We start from the raw sequence: 17,228 nt of genomic DNA, 5'->3' as shown, positions 1-17,228 counted from the left end.
GGCCAACGCATGCCCAGAGAAGAGACTAGAACACGGAGAGTTTCAGGCCAGATTTAATGAAAGCAACAGAGACCCACCTAGGTAGAGGGGAAGATGGCTGTGCACCAAGGGTGATTGGAGACCTCTTTCTGTAGGCCCTAGGGGATGGATTGATTCCACTGACTGCTGGAGGATTTTGGAGGGGTAGCATCTTTTGTCCCAGGTTTGGGGTCAGGGTTAGCTAGGTCCTTTGTGGTCTTTTATTCCAGGAGGGGAGGTGAAGGAGGAGGAATGTTCATGTAGAGCCACATTAGGCCCCCAACACCAGTGACTGCTGTCCTGACCCCCCCCCCACTATAGAACCTGTGATTTGACTTGGAGGGTTCTAAACAACAGACCCTGTTAATTTGTGGGTGGGCCCAGGAGGCCTCTCTCATGAACTGTCCTGTGGCTCCCACACCACAGCCTTGTCACAGCTCCAAAATCCTTGCCAAAATTTAACAAATCATAAGCCAGGGGCATTAACAGTATCTTCCCAGCTGGGTATCTCCCAAGTCTCCCGAAGTGTTCAGGGAATCCTTTGCCCTGCCTTGCTGTTCCAGCCCCTGGACAGAAGGCCTGCACATCCCATTTAAAAAGTCAACGGCATTTTTCTCCCTTCTTTCTTTTTCCTGGTTCAGATTTAGGTGTAGGGTGCATCCCTACAGAGCTCCTGGTAGTCCAGAGTGGTGGGAGCCAGGGGAGGTTTGGCAAGATGCTGCTTCTTGAGGCTTGAGGCCGTTTGCACCATCTCCCAATGTGGGGAGAACATAGAATCCTTCACAGCTGCACAAGGACAGGCATTCAGTCTGTGAGACAATAAGGAATTCACAGTGACCGGGCCTTCCTCCTTCATGGACTGAAATGACTATTTTATGTGCATTTGGCTGAAATAAGGAGCATTTCTGTTGATTCCGGGTTTACCTAACTGAGTGCAGCCTCACAAGGAAGTTTAAATTGGCTTGCGGTCCGCGGGCATATGGAGGCATATGGAGCTGGTGTGTCAGCAGATACAGGACTGAATCACAAATTTGTTCAGGAAGTCCAAGATTAAAGTCCAGTTTATATTATTATGTAAGAAATATACCTGCCAAGCAACACATGCAAGCAAATAAATTTGAAATGTTTTTTGTGTAAGATACACCTGGGATACAAAGCTTGTATTTAAGACTTATGGGAATGGTAAATAAGATGACTACTGTGGAATTCCTTAAAAAGGCAGTTTCAAAATTTGGAGCAAGGAGTAAATGTCCCTAATATCCACAAACAACGATCTCTCTGCCAGTGGTCACAGGCACTTTATCCAGTACAATGCATTTACTGGCTCATTCCTCTAGGGGCATTTGCCTTTCCTAGGAAGATGAGTTCCTGGCTTGCCAGGCAGGGAAATGGGATTCTGAAATAAAGGTACTAGAAGAGGTCATATGTTTAGTCTTCATACCAGTCATAAATAAACGACACATAAGTATATAGGTTTCTATTTATATGTACATATATTTGAAATATATTTTAAAATATACATTTTTCTATCAAGTGCACATGTTAAAAAACAAAGCTATTATCACGTCAAACAATACTTAAGAGTGGGCCAGAGTTTCTACTTCTGGAATTGCAGAATAAGAATCTCCAAAAATCAGGTGGCGCCTGTGGCTCAGTGGGTAGGGCTCCACTGAGGGTGGCAGGTTCAAACCCAGCCCTGGCCAAATTGCAACAAAAAAATAGCTGGGCTTTGTGGCGGGTGCCTGTAGTCCCAGCTACTTGGGGGGCTGAGGCAAGAGAATCACCTAAGCCCAGGAGTTGAAGGTTGCTGTGAGCTGTGACGTCACATCACTCCACGGAGGGTGATAAAGTGAGACTCTGTCTCTACAAAAAAAAAAAAAAAAAAAAGAATCTCCAAGAATCCACTCCTCCATAGAAGGCAAAAGAACACTGGCAAAAACAATCCAAATCAACTTTTTGAGACTCGGGAAACTAACTAAAGGTTTGCAACAATTTGAAGAGAATTTATTCAAGCAATACAGCTGAGCCTCAGTGGAATGCCTGTGGCGTTTTCTGTTCCCTAATCTCGTTTTCCTCTCCCCAGCTCCACAGTACTGACTTGGAGACCCAAAGCGCTGCAGCCTTAATAGCTGTGGAAACCAGTTACCTGCTAGTCACTGCAGTGGACAGAACAGAAAGTTCCATCTCCCATCCCAAATAGTCACTAGTCTGAGAGCTCACTGGAAAGCTACATTCTCAGGGCCTGTGTTCAGTTGTCCAGACTCAGGAGCTCAATGCTGTGGGCACAGCACAACCATTTGTCAGAAATGCTCAGCAGCAATTGTTTCACATTGTAGCTGGAAGTGCTGTTACTGGGTAGAGCCAACCCAGGCCGACAAGAAAACTGAAAAGGGAAAAACTGGGAAATGAACTACCCACAGGGGGCTTTGAAAAGCTGAGACATTCTGAGGAATCTAAGTGATCATGCATATGTAAAGCTGAGAACAAGCCCAGAAAAGACCTGACAGGGCCCTAAATTCTCCTTGATGGGCAGCCTAGAGGCTCTTCTCAGACAGCAAGAAAACCGTAAGGCAGAGCCGTAAGCTGCCAACCGGAATACTGAGGGTTCCTTTTAACTCACAAACACACAGTTCCTCTGTCAAGACCGGAATACTTATATGCTGAAGGTATTTAAGAAAATTTCTGTGCAATCATTAGCTGACTATTAAGCTGAGCCTTTTTAATGCCCATACATAATAGAAAATTACAAACTTTAGGCTGGGTGCCGTGGCTCATGCATAATAATCTTAGCACTGTGGAGGCTGAGGTGGGTGGATTGCTCGAGCTCAGGAGTTTGAGGCCAGCTGGAGCAGGAGTGGGAACCCATCTCAGCTAAAAATAGAAAAACTAGCTGGGCGTCATGGTGGGACCCTGTAGTCCCAGGTACTTGGGAGGTTGAGGCAGGACGATTATTCAAGCCCAGTAGTTTGAAGTCTCTGTGAGCTATAACACCATGGCACTCTACCTAGGGTGACAGAGTAAGACTTTGTCTCAAAAAAAAAAAAGGAAATTTATTAATATAAATATAATAGTACAAAAAGAGAAAAGGGAACAAAGCTATATGGGAATAAGTTTTTGTCTACTATTGAAATTGGTATTAATCTGCACTAGGTGGGTTTAAGTTGTTAATTGTAATCCACAAAGCAACAATAAAACAATGGTGTCAAAGCCAAAGGGTGAAGAGAACATCTGCATAGGGCAGTCTGGCCTGTGGGGTTGGAGGATGAGGGTGAAGCAGAAAGGCAGCATCTGTACAAGGTGGAGCTGGAATACAAGTGGAGTAAGAGGAGTTAATGAGGGGAGTGGTGATGGTAGTAGCTTGGCACGGCGTGTGTCTGAGCCCGGGAAGAATGGAGCACATTTGTGCAAGGCAAGGAGTACTGAATTCCAAGTAGGATGGGGAGGAATCCAGGCAGCGAAGGTGGAGCTGGAAATCTGGCATGGGGTGTTGAAGCGCATGCAGGGTGAGGAGAATGTCTTTGTGTGGGGCAGAGAATGTGGTAGCAGTGTCATGGTTCTTTGTGCTTGAACCCCAGAAGAGTATCAGAGTCTTGAGCATTCACTCAGAGGTGGGGTATGAGCGGCTGGCTGCAGTGACAGTGGAGATAGAAGTCAATTAAATGGGTAAACATATTCAAGACACTGGGATCCAGAACTCTGTTAAAGAGAGTTGTTAAAGATATGGAAAGATAGAATATTGGACTGGAATTAGAGATGTTGATGTGAAATCATGGTTTTCTGCGTATATAGAAATATATATGTAAATGTGTGTATGTACACATTTATATATTCCCTAGCTGTATCCTGAGAAGACCCTAGATGCAGTGACACCCCATAGTAATAAGCACACCTAGCATCAGACCTTGGTATATAAATACTATTCTAAAAAAAAAATCATCTGGGGGTGGTGCCCGTAGCTCGGTGGGTAGGGTACTGGCCACATATGCCCAGGCTGGCAGGTTTAAACCCAGTCTGGGCCAGCTAAACAACAATGACAACCGCAACAAAAAAACATACCTGGGCGTTTTGGCGGGTGCCTGTAATGCCAGCTGCTTGGGGGGCTGAGGCAAGAGAATTGCTTAAGCCCAAGAATTTGAGGTTGCTATGAGCTGTGATGCCACAGCATTCTACTGAAGGTGACATAATGAGACGCTATCTCAAAAAAAAAAAAAAATCCTCTGGGCTCTTTGGAGAAACGGCTTGGGTGAGAAGAGACAAAATGAGCCTGGAACACCTCTTCCAAGCTCACTCCTGTTGTTCACAGAATTTATTGACTTGGAGTTTGTAAGACTGAAGTTCCCATTCTGGCTTGTCATCTGGGGATTGCTGTCAGCTGTCTACAAGATCTCTATACATGGCAGTTTACTTCTTCAAGTGTAGTAGCAGAATCTCTCTGATGCTTCATATCCTTGACAGCAGAAAGTGCCCAGTCTCTATTAAAGGCTCGCTTGAGTAGTCAAGGCCCACCCAGGATAATCTCCCTTTTCATTAGCTCAAAATAAACTGATTTGAGACCTTAATTACATTAAAGATAGAACCCCTCCATGTTGACCATATAATGTAATTAATCATGGGAGCGAATCTCATCATATTCACAGTAATGCGCACACTCAAGGCGAGGGGATTATACAGGTTGTGTACACCAGGGGACAGGAATCTTGGGAGCCACCTTAGAATTCTGCCTACTAGAAAGGGGGGGAGTAGGGAACCACATTTTTTCATTAAAAAAACATTATGCTTTCATAATGTATAAATCTATAATACATTTCATAAGTTTTATTTTTTTAACTACATATGTACATTTATAACTTCAGTTAAAATTTATATTCAATTAAACCTAAATGTGTCACTGACTTAAGAGCCACTATTTTTCGTGGCACTAAAAAATTAGCCGACCAATTAAAATGTGATAGCTTGTCAATTGCAAAATTACATTCTAATTTCAGAGAGAATATGAAATAAAATACGAAAATAAATGTGCATCTCAAAATGACATACAGTAACTACATAAGATGCCTTTTTCTTAATTTTTAAATAATGTGAACGTGCTGCACATTTCACAGTAATCAACAGTACTTTAAGATGAATTGGGCATCTTATCCCACCCTAACCCACTTACCTTCTCCCCATTTTTCCTAATCTTTCTAGATAAGATATATCTATTCCTTCCTAATTTTCTGCTCCATGTTATAAAAACAGCTCTCCCTAATTTCACTTTTTTTTCTTAGCCCATCTGGGCTGCTGTAACAAAAATACCATCCACTGGGTGGCTTAAATATTTTTTTCTCAGGGTTCTAGACATGGGATGAATTCAAGAACAAGGTGCTGGCAGACTTAGTGTCTGGTGAAGGCTTGCTTCCTGGTTCATAGATAACTTCTCACTGTGTCCTCAAGTGTGGAAAGGAGAGAAAGCTTCCTGGGGCCTCTTTTATAAAAGCACTAATCCCACTAATGAGGGCTCCACCCTGGCAATGTAATCGCCTCCCAAAGGCCCCACCTCCTAATACCATCCCATGGGTATTTCAACATGTGAATTTGGGGGAGACACACACATTCAACACATAGCACTTTCTTACACCTGTTTCTTAACGTGAGCTCTTTGCAGGAGTTGAGTACAATGAATGTAGACTTCGTTGAAGAGGTTGTGAGGGGAAGAAACATGGACTCTGGAAAGAAGAATGTATGTTTGATTATTGGCCATATTTATTAGCTTGCCTTTGGCTGCAGAGAACCCAAATCAAAATGGCTAAGGCAAAAACAGTAGAACCTCTATAAGTTGAGCACCCAAAAGACTATAACAAACTGGTCAACATGGGGAGGTTGTCAACATAAGGAACTTCCATTGAGTACATGTGGTGCGTGTCCATGAAAATTAGGTCAACTTAAGGTCAAAGGGAGGGAGGTGGTCCATGATGGAGGTTCTATTTCAGATGGCATAACATGAAATCTGCTTTTGTTTGTTTTTTTCTTTTTCTAAAGAATTCTCTCTCTCTCTCGTTTTGTAGAGACAGAGTCTCATTTTATCGTTTTTGGTAGAGTGCTATGGCGTCACAGAGCTCACAGTAACCTCCAACTCCTGGGCTTAGGCGATTCTCTTGCCTCAGCCTCCCGAGTAGCTGGGACTATAGGTGCCTGCATGTCTGGCTATTTTTTTGTTGTTTCAGTTGTCATTGTTGTTTAGCTGGCCCCGGCTGGGCTCAAACCTGTCAGCCTGGGTGTATGAACCACAGGCACCACAACATGAAAGCTTTAAGTTGGGAATGTCTTCTCTAAGGTTGGTTAATTCCATGGCTCAGTTATTATCAAGGATCTAGCTTCTTCCCAGTTTCTGTTATCTCCAGCTGGTTAGTCACTCTCCTTGGGGTCTGAAGACAGCTGCATCTGTACGGGATGCCATATTTAGACATGTCCAACCTATTCCTCTATATCTCAAAAGATAACTTTTCCAAAGTGCACCATAGGACATACATTCACATTTCAAGATTAAAACAACCACTGACTGGAAGAATGGCACTTCCATTAGTTGGTCATTTTCAACCTTGTCTGTGTTTTAGAATCATTTGGAGCTACTGAAAATCTCATGTCCTTGCTCCAGACCAGGGGGAAAAAAAAAATCAGAACTTCTGAAAGTGGGCTTTAGGCAACAGTTATTTTTAAAAAGGCTTCCCAGCTCAGTAGAGCAATGTGTACGGGAAGACTGATAACAGAATTCAACAGCAAACAATGACCTCAGTTCTCCCAAGGGTAAGGACTAATTACTGTCTTCAGTCTGTACAAATGGGCTTTTAAAACAGGAGCTATAGGAGGCGGAGCAAGATGGCAGCCGAGTAACAGCTTCCTTGCATCTGGGCACCGTGAGTCTGGGGAGATAGGATTCCAGGCATCTCTGGCTGGTGGGAACTGCCTATCATCACTCCTATGAGGATACAGGGAGTCAGTGAGAGACTTCTGGACCCCAAGAGGAGGACTAAAACAGTGGAAAACCGGCAAGTGGTCGCGTGTGTTCAATCCATCTAAACCCGCCCACAACTGTAAGTTCAGTAGCAGCGAGACTGCAAACCAGAAAGGCCTTACCTGTGAACTGTTTTGATGTCCTTGGGCTTGGCACTGAGTTGAACTGCCCTGGGGAAGGCCTGAGGGGGAGTGCGGAGAACTTTGGCTGTTGTCTAGGGCCCCAGTCTGAGCCGCTGAGCCAGACGGAGCTAATAGTGTTTGGCGGTGGGTCACACGGAACCATTGTCAGTGATCTGCCCCGGCAAGCTCCGCCCTCAGGGTAGCAGAGCTAGAAATGGGTGGGAGCTTGTAACCCAGCAACCAAGTAGCCTAAGGGTGGGGTCTGAGCCGCCTTGCAGCCCTAACCCTCAGGGGCAGAGTGAGACCGGTTTTGGCACACTGGGTAAGCGGATAGCCACTTCAGCAGTGATTCCAGCGAGAAAGCTGGGAAAGCTTCTGCTCAGCAAGTTTACAAGTTCAAAGTGCCTTTTAAGTGGGCTGAAGAGAGATTTAGGGTGTCTACCTGCTGGAGTTTGAGAAATCAGCAGCCTCCAGTCGTATCAGAACTGTGACTAACATCTCATACCCCAGAAGACCACGTGTTGCCCAGACAATATTCAATAACATATACAAACTGCTTTGTTTTTGGTTGTGTATTTTTTTCTTTTTTTTGTTTGGTTTTTTTTTTTTTTGTTTGTTTGTTTATTTTGACGTTGTTGATGTTCTTTTGTTTTTTAATTTCAATCTTTTCCATACAGATCCCTTTTTCTTTCTCAACTTTTCTAGTTTAATTATAATTTCCCATTGCTGCCTTTTTTAATAACTACAACTTCATTTTTGCTAGTGTTTCTACCGCTATCATTTGGTTTTTCACCCAATTGTATCCCCGTAAAGTTTTCTGTTTGCTTGTTTTGGTTTGATTTATAGCATTTTTGTCTTTCCTCTCTACTTGGTGGAGGTGGGGTATTGTGTCTGATCAGGTTAGCAAAGAGCTGCTGACCTCAAGGGAACCACCCAACTGGGCACACCCAGAAGGTGGGGTTTTTTAAGGTTGTGTCAAAGTACCCTACTGTACACCTATATTGCCCTGTCTCCCTCTTTCTGTACCTCTCTTCTTTTTGTCAATATTCCTTATCCCCACCCCCTCTCCTTTCTCTATCTTTCTTTTTTTTCTTATCACTCGGTCCTCCTTTCTTTCATCCCTTTTTTGCTCCTCAACCTTCTCACCCTTCTGGTCCTGTAACCCTTAGTCCACAGGCACAAGAACTTAAAGAGCAAGAGGAAGTGAAAGGAAAATTAGGGCAAGGAAACAGATAAAAGAAATCACTCATGAGGAAGAATGAGAATAAAACTCCAGGCAACATGAAGAACCAGTCCAGAACAACCCCGCCAAGGGACCCTGAGGTAGCTACTGCAGAGGATTCCACCTATACAGAAATGTTAGGAATGACAGAAAGGGAATTTAGAATACACATGTTGAAAACAATGAAAGAAATGATGGAAACAATGAAGGAAACTGCTAATAAAGTGGAAAATAACCAAAAGGAAATCCAAAAACAGAATAAAATCAGAGATGAACGATATGAAGAATATAAAAAGGATATAGCAGAGCTGAAGGAAATGAAACAGTCAATCAGGGAACTTAAAGATGCAATGGAAAGTATCAGCAACAGGTTAGACCATGCAGAAGAAAGAATTTCAGAGGTAGAAGACAAAGTTTTTGAGATAACTCAGATAGTAAAAGAGGCAGAAAAGAAGAGAGAGAAAGCAGAACGTTCACTGTCAGAATTATGGGACTTTATGAAGCGTTCCAACATACGAGTTATAGGAATTCCAGAAGGGGAAGAATGCCCCAGAGGAATGGAAGCCATACTACAGAATATTATAAAAGAAAATTTCCCAAACATCACCAAAGATTCTGACACACTGCTTTCAGAGGGATATCGGACCCCAGGTCGCCTCAACTCTAACCGAGCTTCTCCAAGACACATTGTGATGAACCTGTCCAAAGTCAAGACAAAAGAAAAGATTCTGCAAGCTGCCAGGAGTAAGCGCCAGTTGACCTACAGGGGCAAATCCATCAGAGTGACCGCAGACTTCTCTAATGAAACTTTCCAAGCAAGAAGACAATGGTCATCTACCTTTAATCTATGGTCATCTACCTTTAATCTACTTAAACAGAACAATTTCCAGCCCAGAATTCTGTACCCTGCTAAGATAAGCTTCAAAATTGACGGAGAAATCAAATCATTTACGGATATACAAACATTGAGGAAATTCGCCACAACAAGACCAGCTCTACAGGAAATACTTCAACCTGTTCTGCACACTGACCACCACAATGGATCAGCAGCAAAGTAAGAACTCAGAAATCAAAGGACAGAACCTAACCTCCACACTGATGCAAAAGATAAAACTAAGCAATGGACTCTCACAAAATAAGACGAATAGAATACTACCACACTTATCAATTATCTCAATAAATGTTAATGGCTTGAATTCCCCACTGAAAAGACATAGATTGGCTGACTGGATTCAAAAACACAAGCCATCCATTTGCTGTCTGCAAGAAACACACCTGGCTTCAAAAGACAAATTAAAGCTCCGAGTCAAGGGTTGGAAGACAATTTTTCAGGCAAATGGAATTCAGAAGAAAAGAGGAGTTGCAATCTTATTTTCAGATACATGTGGATTTAAAGCAACTAAAGTCAAAAAAGACAAAGATGGTCACTTTATATTGGTCAAGGGAAAACTACAACAAGAAGACATTTCAATTCTAAATATTTATGCACCCAATTTAAATGCTCCCAGATTCTTGAAGCAGACCTTACTCAGTCTGAGCAATATGATATCTGATAATACCATCATGGACTTTAACACACCTCTTACAGAGCTGGACAGATCCTCTAAACAGAAATTAAACAAAGATATAAGAGATTTAAATGAGACCTTAGACCAACTATGCTTGATAGACGCATATAGAACACTCCACCCCAAAGACAAAGAATATACATTCTTCTCATCACCCCATGGAACATTCTCCAAAATTGACCATATCCTGGGACACAAAACAAATATCAACAGAATCAAAAGAATTGAAATTTTACCTTGTATCTTCTCAGACCATAAGGCACTAAAGGTGGAACTCAACTCTAACAAAAATGCTCGACTCCACCCAAAGGCATGGAAATTAAACAATCTTCTGTTGAATAACAGATGGGTGCAGGAAGAAATAAAACAGGAAATCATTAACTTCCTTGAGCATAACAACAATGAAGACACACGCTACCAAAACCTCTGGGATACTGCAAAAGCAGTTTTGAGAGGAAAATTCATCGCTTTAGATGCCTACATTCGAAAAACAGAGAGCACATCAACAATCTCACAAGAGATCTTATGGAATTGGAAAAAGAAGAACAATCTAAGCCTAAACTCAGTAGAAGAAAAGAAATATCCAAAATCAAATCAGAGATCAATGAAATTGAAAACAAAAGAATCATTCAGAAAATTAATGAAACAAGGAGTTGGTTTTTTGAAAAAATAAATAAAATAGATAAACCATTGGCCAGACTAACTAGAAATAGAAAAGTAAAATCTCTAGTAACCTCAATCAGAAACGATAAAGGGGAAATAACAACTGATCCCACAGAGATACAAGAGATCATCTCTGAATACTACCAGAAACTCTATGCCCAGAAATTTGACAATGTGAAGGAAATGGATCAATATTTGGAATCACACCCTCTCCCTAGACTTAGCCAGGAAGAAATAGACCTCCTGAACAGACCAATTTCAAGCACTGAGATCAAAGAAACAATAAAAAAGCTTCCAACTAAAAAATGCCCTGGTCCAGATGGCTTCACTCCAGAATTCTATCAAACCTTCAAGGAAGAGCTTATTCCTGTACTGCAGAAATTATTCCAAAAAACTGAGGAAGAAGGAATCTTCCCCAACACATTCTATGAAGCAAACATCACCCTGATACCAAAACCAGGAAAAGACCCAAACAAAAAGGAGAATTTCAGACCAATCTCACTCATGAATATAGACGGAAAAATTCTCAACAAAATCCTAGCCAATAGATTACAGCTTATCATCAAAAAAGTCATTCATCATGATCAAGTAGGCTTCATCCCAGGGATGCAAGGCTGGTTTAACATACGCAAGTCCATAAACGTTATCCACCATATTAACAGAGGCAAAAATAAAGATCACATGATCCTCTCAATAGATGCAGAAAAAGCATTTGATAAAATCCAGCATCCTTTTCTAATTAGAACACTGAAGAGTATAGGCATAGGTGGCACATTTCTAAAACTGATTGAAGCTATCTATGACAAACCCGCAGCCAATATTTTACTGAATGGAGTAAAACTGAAAGCTTTTCCTCTTAGAACTGGAACCAGACAAGGTTGTCCTCTGTCACCTTTACTATTCAACACAGTGCTGGAAGTTCTAGCCAATACAATTAGGCAAGACAAGAAAATAAAGGGAATCCAAATGGGAGCAGAGGAGGTCAAACTCTCCCTCTTTGCTGACGACATGATCTTATACTTAGAGAACCCCAAAGACTCAACCACAAGACTCCTAGAAGTCATCAAAAAATACAGTAATGTTTCAGGACATAAAATCAATGTCCACAAGTCAGTAGCCTTTGTATACACCAATAACAGTCAAGATGAGAAGCTAATTAAGGACACAACTCCCTTCACCATAGTTTCAAAGAAAATGAAATACCTAGGAATATACCTAACGAAGGAGGTGAAGGACCTCTATAAAGAAAACTATGAACTCCTCAGAAAGGAAATAGCAGAGGATATTAACAAATGGAAGAACATACCATGCTCATGGATTGGAAGAATCAACATTGTTAAAATGTCTATACTTCCCAAAGCAATCTACCTATTCAATGCCATTCCTATCAAAGTACCTACATCGTACTTTCAAGATTTGGAAAAAATGATTCTGCGTTTTGTATGGAACCGGAAAAAACCCCGTATAGCTAAGGCAGTTCTTAGTAACAAAAATAAAGCTGGGGGCATCAGCATACCAGATTTTAGTCTGTACTACAAAGCCATAGTGCTCAAGACAGCATGGTACTGGCACAAAAACAGAGACATAGACACTTGGAATCGAATTGAACACCAAGAAATGAAACTAACATCTTACAACCACCTAATCTTCGATAAACCAAACAAGAACTTACCTTGGGGGAAAGACTCCCTATTCAATAAATGGTGTTGGGAGAACTGGATGTCTACATGTAAAAGACTGAAACTGGACCCACACCTTTCCCCACTCACAAAAATTGACTCAAGATGGATAAAGGACTTAAATTTAAGGCATGAAACAATAAAAATCCTCAAAGAAAGCATAGGAAAAACACTGGAAGATATTGGCCTGGGGGAAGACTTCATGAAGAAGACTGCCATGGCAATTGCAACAACAACAAAAGTAAACAAATGGGACTTCATTAAACTGATAAGCTTCTGTACAGCTAAGGAGACAATAACCAAAGCAAAGAGACAACCCACACAATGGGAAAGGATATTTGCATATTTTCAATCAGACAAAAGCTTGATAACTAGGATCCATAGAGAACTCAAATTAATCCACATGAAAAAAGCCAACAATCCCTTATATCAATGGGCAAGAGACATGAATATAACTTTCTCTAAAGACGACAGACGAATGGCTAACAAACACATGAAAAAATGTTCATCATCTCTATATATTAGAGAAATGCAAATCAAAACATCCCTGAGATATCATCTAACCCCAGTGAGAATGGCCCGCATCACAAAATCTCAAAACTGCAGATGCTGGCGTGGATGTGGAGAGAAGGGAACACTTTTACACTGCTGGTGGGACTGCAAACTAGTACAACCTTTCTGGAAGGAAGTATGGAGAAACCTCAAAGCACTCAACCTAGACCTCCCATTCGATCCTGCAATCCCATTACTGGGCATCTACCCAGAAGGAAAAAAATCCTTTTATCATAAGGACACTTGTACTAGACTGTTTATTGCAGCTCAATTTATAATCGCCAAAATGTGGAAAGAGCCTAAATGCCCACCAACCCAGGAATGGATTACCAAGCTGTGGTATATGTATACCATGGAATACTATTCAGCCATTAAAAAAAATGGAGACTTTACATCCTTCGTATTAACCTGGATGGAAGTGGAAGACATTATTCTTAGTAAAGCATCACAAGAATGGAGAAGCATGAATCCTATGTACTCAATCTTGATATGAGGACAATTAATGACAATTAAGGTTATGGGGGGGGAAGCAGAAAGAGGGATGGAGGGAGGGGAGTGGGGCCTTGGTGTGTGTCACACTTTATGGGGGCAAGACATGATTGCAGGAGGGACTTTACCTAACAATTGCAATCAGTGTAACTGGCTTATTGTACCCTCAATGAATCCCCAACAATAAAAAAAAAAAAAACACGAGCTATAAAAGTGCATTGAAAGACTCCCTCAGGGCAGTGCCTGTGGCTCAACGGGGTAGGGCACCTGTCCCATATGCCAGAGGTGGCAGGTTCAAGCCCAGCCCTGGCCAAAAACCACAAAAAAAAAAAAAAAAAAGAAAGAAAGAAAGAAAAGACTCCCTCAAACCCTCCTTACCCCAAGGGACTTGGAACTTAACTCAGGCCTAGAATTCAGGGTAACTTTCATGATGTCCACCAAACATTTCTGCATTCTGGCCTTGAACTTTAGGCAGACTGGACTCCTTTAGGAAAACTCCGTACAGTTCTTTTATCTAAATGACTAGATGGTAGTAAAGGATTATAAGGATTTCTCCTTTTCTGAAAAAACAAACAAACAAACAAAAAAAAGAACTTCCCAGGTAATTCCAATGTGAAGGCAAGGTTGAAAACCACAGCCTTACAATCCTGTTGATACAACCCTCAGGGCTGGGATCAGGCCCTACCTTCCATAAAGCCCAGATGATGCCAAAAATTGTAAATTCTGGCTCAGTGCCTGTAGCATAGTGTTTACGGTGCCAGCCATATACACAGAGGCTGGCAGGTTCAAACTCAGCCCAGGCCAGCTAAGCAACAATGACAACTGCAACAGAAAAATAGCCAGGCGTTGTGGCAAGCAACTTTAGTCCCTGCTACTTGGGAGACTGAGGCAAGAGTATCGCTTAAGCCCAAGAGTTTGAGGTTGCTGTGAGCTGTGATGCTATAGCACTCTACAGAGGGCAACATAGTGAGACTGTCTCAAAAAAAAAAAAATTGAAAATTCTGTTAGGAAGGGAAGCAAATGTGTGTGATGGTACACAAATATTAATATAAGTTTGATACTTATGAAGTATCAAACTATACATGAGGTAATACTCATACTGGGAAATAAGTTGTTAGATTATAAGATTAATTACAAGGATTTACAGAGCTTATGAAAATAAAATAAAATCGAAAATTCCCATTTGTTCTTTCACTATCCATCTCATGAGGTTATGAGACTTAAATAAAAAAGTTTAACAGTATAAAATAGAATAGTACCTGGCACACAGAAAGTGTACATTCGGACTGGCTTATTATTCAGTGGGCCCATGTTAGCTTTCAAGTTTGCCATAAAATTTACTTTTGACAAGTGTGAGCTATGACAGGATCTTGAGTTTCCTGTAGTTATATAAGATCTTTAAAGAAGTTACAAAGTATCTATTCTAGGGGTTGTAACTACTCTTTTGCACAATTTCACTAAATTACTCAAGGTTTTTGTAACAGAGCCAACTCAGCCTCTCTGCTCTGTGATTTCCTAGCAGATTCTAGTGCACTGCCTTGTCCTCTTCTGCACCAACAGCCAGGGAGTGAGAGGATCAACCTGCCTGGCAGACAGCAACAGAGAGATACTTAGATATTTGTTCTCGGTCAGAGTCTCCTGTTTCTAAGGCCCCAGGATCTTTCCTGGTTTCCTACTTTCTCAGGTCTTGTCTGATAAACCATTGCTTGTAGTACATGCAATTCCATTTCTTGCTTTAGTGGGATTAGATTATAACCAAAATGATTCTGACTCTTATTTTCAAAGAAGACTTTGCTAAGAATTGTCCCTCTTTGGTATACTGTGTATGCTTGACAAGTTAGTGAGGCTATTATTTTTTCCAGCAACAAAACAAAATGAAGATAACAGTTTCAGTTTCATGGATGGTATTTGTCTAATAATGATCAGTATTGCTATATAGAAATGTATATTTAGGATGTCATTATTTGTACTCGGAAAATTTATTATTTGAATATTGTGTTAAAGACATTATCACATTTCTAATGTTCATACTTTATGTGAGCATATCATCTCACTACAGTTTACAAAACAATGAGATAAAAACATAGAAAAGTTAACTCCAAGTTTAGGAATGGTGTAGCATGAGATATTTTTCAATTTTATTTACAATATATATAACAGGAAAAACTAGAATCCATTTTACTTATTACAATATTACACTACAAAAATGGAAAAAAGTCTAAGAACAAGAAATTCATTTTAAAATATCATAAAACCATAATTTATTTTAACCCTCAAATGAAGTTGTGAACAGCCATTAAAAACATGTTGTGAAAGTGTTCAATGACATGAAGAGATCTTAGCTCTAATTTTTATGGTCCATCTTTTATACCAATGCCTTCCTTAAGCTGTTTTCTCTTCTCAAACCTCCTATACCTCTTTACCCATCTCACTCAGCCTTAGCTTGCTTCCTATTTTACTGAGAAAACTAAATCAATCAGAAGAGACTTCTGTAACCCGCCAGCCGGCATCTCTGCCATATATGCTCCTCTCCTGTTCCAATGGTCCGAACACCTCAGTGAAGGCCAACCCCTTCTCCTATACATTAGATACCAGCCCTCTGCCCGCCCATCCATTAAAGAAACTGCACATCATCCCAATGACACAAGAGGGCGCCTTGAATGAAGACTCTTGTAAACTACTCCAAATTACCAGTCTTGGACAGGCATAGGCATAAGCACTCTTCATCTATACAATGCTACAGAAGAGAACAGAACAAAAACATATTAGTTCGGGAAAATTACCAACTTAACCACCAATAAATAAGTTTAAGTACCAATAAACTTTTGTACTACACGTACTACACTAAAATCCACTGGTCACAGCACAGGTTGGATGGATGTCTTATCTATAGATAATTTTGTATCATACATTGTTTATTTGGAAATTATTAGTTTACTTATGCCCCACCCCCAAAAAAACATACAGCAGAAGAAAACTATAACATAAACATTTAAACAATTAAAGACCCATCTTTGGGGAAATGGAATACCTTGAATTGAAATTCAAAAACTTAAAGATTAAAACTTAACAACCAAAAAGTAATGAAAATAAAGCTGAATAAAAAACAGAAGTAATGAAGTAAGAGTTGACTGATATCAGAAGTGGAAATAAGATCATATTAAAAATGAAGACTACATTACAAGAAAGAATAGATTTGAATGGAAATGTAAGTTACTGGACAAGAGCAGAAAAAGTACAAAATGAATAAAAATGAGATGAAGAAAGAAAACCTTAATAAAGAGCAAAGAAAACATTGACAGAGAGGAGAAACATGAATTTAACACAGTAACTATAAAATAAGAGCAAGTAAATCCTATGTTAGCTCTTATCAAGATGATATATGTGAATGGACTTAATTCACTTACGGAAAGAAAAATAGCTCACAGGGCAAAAGCCAACTATATGTTTCATACAAGAAACAAACCTAAAAATTATTAGAAAACCTAAAAATAAAGTGATGGGCACAAGAACATTAAAAGCAAATGGAAACAAATTTCAAGATGCAGGCAGGATACGAACCACATTAATAAACTTTTGTACTACAGGCACTACACGAAAATCCACTGGTCACAGCACAGGTCGGATGGATGTCTTGTCTAGAGATAATTTTGTATCATACATTGTTTATTTGGAAATTATTAGTTCACTAATTTGTGCAGATTTCCCAAATGTTTCATTATACAGTTGAGTATTTTAAAAATTACATTTCTCAATCTTACCAATCTCACCAAACAAATCTTTAGGTTTAGGAAAACTTTTAAGCTCACAGAGGCAGATCAAATGTTAAACTTATAAATTATAACTTTTGATCAAAAGCTTGAATTTTATCATTAATAACAAATATTTCCTTGAAGTGACAGGGTCACTTTGTTCATTTGCAGT

At 40.3% G+C, this 17,228-nt stretch overlaps 1 protein-coding gene across 1 annotated transcript in view; it reads right to left on the bottom strand.

Moving 5' to 3' along the window:
* Nucleotides 1–15,279: 15,279 nt before the first annotated feature.
* The window catches only part of ZC3H8 (zinc finger CCCH-type containing 8), a 30,822-nt gene continuing 28,873 nt past the window's right edge, over nt 15,280–17,228 (bottom strand). The window contains exon 8 of the mRNA XM_053589827.1: nt 15,280–16,041. Coding sequence (XP_053445802.1) covers nt 15,982–16,041 — 60 coding nt within the window. The 3' untranslated portion in view covers nt 15,280–15,981. The remainder of the gene's footprint in view (nt 16,042–17,228) is intronic.

Source organism: Nycticebus coucang, chromosome 4, assembly GCF_027406575.1.
Source record: "Nycticebus coucang isolate mNycCou1 chromosome 4, mNycCou1.pri, whole genome shotgun sequence".
In the NCBI taxonomy this organism is placed as follows: domain Eukaryota; kingdom Metazoa; phylum Chordata; class Mammalia; order Primates; family Lorisidae; genus Nycticebus; species Nycticebus coucang.
Note: the sequence above shows the minus strand (reverse complement) of the source record. Positions and strands in the feature narration are given on the sequence as shown.